Source organism: Asparagus officinalis, chromosome 8, assembly GCF_001876935.1.
Source record: "Asparagus officinalis chromosome 8, Aspof.V1, whole genome shotgun sequence".
Taxonomy (NCBI): Eukaryota; Viridiplantae; Streptophyta; class Magnoliopsida; order Asparagales; family Asparagaceae; genus Asparagus; species Asparagus officinalis.
In genome coordinates, this window is record NC_033801.1 from 111,007,104 (window position 1) to 111,010,224 (window position 3,121).

The following is a 3,121-nucleotide window of genomic DNA, read 5'->3' on the forward strand; positions in this document are numbered from 1 at the left end:
GTGGCTGATGGCTGCTTGCAGATGAGCGAGGATGATCATGATTTCGAGCACTACCACCTTGCTCAGGTGATCTTGTGCGTGCAATAAGTCTTGCAATAGCCGCCGGATCAATTGTTTGCCCAAGTATTTCAGTCAAGAGCTCGGCGAAACCATGAACCAAATCTGCCTTCTGCTCTTCAAACTTTTTTGTCAACTCTTGCTCAACTTTTTGTGATATAGTTTGAACAACAGATTCTGGAACTTGCTCAGAGGGATCCATGATCTTTTTATTTTTATTTTGGAGCATGGTTTTAGTGACACCCCTCCCCCTAAGACGTACACGTCCAGGATGTTCATCTTTCTTGACTAAATCCCATGCATCATCAGCTTCATCTTGAGATTTGAGTTCTTCTAAAGCACCCTGCATTAGCAAAATTTATATTTAGTTGCTATGCATGTTATATGAAAATTAGGACCTAAAAAGCAATATATGAATACTAATATTTAGGGAATATGGCACATACTATCAAATTGATTGTTTTCTCTCCTTGTGGATTTATCTTCTTTTTACGAGTCTCAATAAACATTTCAGCTTCATTTGGAGGCCTTCCCAACTCATTTTCCTATAATAAAGACATGATAGTTAAAATATTGATAAATACATTAAAAACAAACAAAAAGAAAGGATGCAGTTAATAAGTAACACTAAAAAAATTTTAAATACCATTTTTTTGCGAATCCTCACAAAACTTATTGTCCCCGTAGTGTGCACATATTCTAGACCTTCACGATTTGCTTTGTTGGTCTCACTTGTTTTCTACACATATAGAAGGAACGTGGATTTAAAAAACAACCAATCAAGCAGACAGAAAAGTACATGCTTGCAAAAAAACGATTGGATGAATGGGGCCCACAGATTGATGAGATTTTATCTGATGCAAAAAATGAAATCAGACAAAGATTTGGTGAGTTTGATCAAAAATTTTCATTCCGAGTCTATTATTAACATATAGGTTTTTAGCAGACAGAAAAATACAATTTGATCCTCGCATATTATTCACATATAGGTTTTTAGCTCAACTAGTGACAACAAGATATATGGTGACAATATACCACAAAACTAGACCAATGCCAGCACAAATAATTTCATACAGTCTAGGCAAACCATGTTATGGTAAAGGCATGAGTCTTAGGCCCCGTGCCTATGCACAAGTTTGTCAAATTATATGTGGCTCATGTCTAACATTTTTCTACAACTAGAAAGAAAGCCAAAGTAATTTATAAAAGTTAATATTGATACTGATATTACTCTTGTTTAGAGGAATTTGCAATTTCAGTTGATGGTAAAAGTCCAAATCTTATGCAATAGAAGAGAGTAGGTGAGTTCTTTTGGTTGAATTCATGTTTGATCTTCAGTTTGAGTATAAATTTTGGTGCTTATAATTTGTATGAAATTATTTATTTAGTGAGAAAAAGGCAACAACTGGCTGCTGCCTTTTGTTTTGTGAGTTGATGCTTCTTTGAGTCAGCTAAGTTTGGACGTTTAAGCTAAGGATTAAACTTTAAAATCTTGTTGTTTTATAAGTGGCACGTGGGTTTGACCGTAAATATAATGTTACCAGTGAATAAAGTTTCAGCCTTAAAAGTAACTAAGAAGAAAAGATTTTTCATATATTGACATTTTTAACTCTAGAAAACATTCAATATATTTTTCATATCTTTATGCAACTAGAAAACATTCAATATATGCTCAAAGTATCACTAGAAAACATTCAATCTAAGAGCTTAAGTGTTGATATATCTATTATTTTTTTATTTGTTTAGGAGAAAAACTTTACCAGAAAAAAGGACGCCAAGGAAGTGACTTCAAAAAAAAGTTACCGCCGGATGGTTTTCGAGCAATTGTGAGATGGGGACATAATGGGATTCCAACCGGACAATGGGCTAATAACTTTAGCTCATACCTTGGATGCTTGATACGGAGGAGTGATAATGTGAATCCTTATTACGAGGCTTGGGAGCAGCCATTTCATGTCCTGGAGAGTATATATCGAGATTGTTGGGTAAATTCTTCTATTTATCACAATTATTTTTCAATTCTGTCAATTGTCCATGCTTAACTAAATTTTAATTTTTAGAGATATTTCAACATCGAAGACAATCCCGTAGGGTGGGAATTTTTATTTGGATACCAGGGAAAGTTCAAGCATTCTCTTCGGGAGTGGAGACACGAGATAAAGAAGAAATGCTTTGATTGTTTCACTCACAACTGGGAGAGGATATACAAGCGAGATAAGAGGGTTGAGCCTGAGCACTTAGCTGCACTTATAATATTGTGGGGCCAAGAGGAGCACCAGGTAAATATGTATAGTAGTTAATTATCATCAAGTTATTTATCTGAAACTAGTGATATATTTCATTGTATATTATACCATGCACTAAAATTCTCTTTGTTCATGTTGAAGGAAAAATGTAGGAGAAATAAACTTAATCGATGGAAAAAAGATTATGATCATCATACGGGGACTACTTCATTTGCCCAGATTGAGGATCAATTTTGTAGGACAACGGTATAAAGTCTTTTAATCTTCTATATATATTCTCTCCGCTTCCTAGAATATTTGATAAATAAAACTAATAAATATATTTTTAAATCTCAGAACGCTCCCTTTATCCCACTACCAGAACTGCACAGGAGAACGATGGTTCAATTTAAGAAGGGGTATGATGACGATGAGAATAAAAAACAAAAGCTAGAATTGGCCAAGAAAATGCAGGTTAACTAATTATCTTAGCTCTTATTAGCATGTTCTTTTGTTGGGAATTTAATGTTTGCACTCTTCTTTTGGTCATCTTAATTATCATGTATGATCCAAATGCACATGTGTTCGATATGTTGTTTGTTACAATTTAACGAGGGAAGAAAGCTTTAAACCACAGAGGGATTTCTTTGTTCATCTGTCAGGTTCAGTCTATAGATCTAGTGAAAGCCTGAAAAATGTTTAGCTCAACTGTCCTAGGGAAATGAAACTTGTAGTGTTTTTAGTTAAAAATGCCAATATCCAGTCTTTTCACAGAAAGGTTTTCGATTTTCTGTTCAGTTATGATTGAGCCTGACCTGATTGAGCCTAACCAAGTTTAA

The 3,121-nt window shown here is 34.4% G+C and overlaps 1 protein-coding gene across 1 annotated transcript; it reads left to right on the forward strand.

The window, feature by feature from the left end:
- LOC109822505 lies at positions 844–2,779 on the forward strand. The gene is made up of 5 exons (XM_020388714.1): positions 844–944; positions 1,804–2,042; positions 2,118–2,336; positions 2,445–2,549; positions 2,640–2,779. The coding sequence occupies exons 1-5, from the start codon at positions 857–859 to the stop codon at positions 2,763–2,765; spliced, it is 777 nt and encodes a 258-aa protein (XP_020244303.1). The 5' UTR covers positions 844–856; the 3' UTR covers positions 2,766–2,779.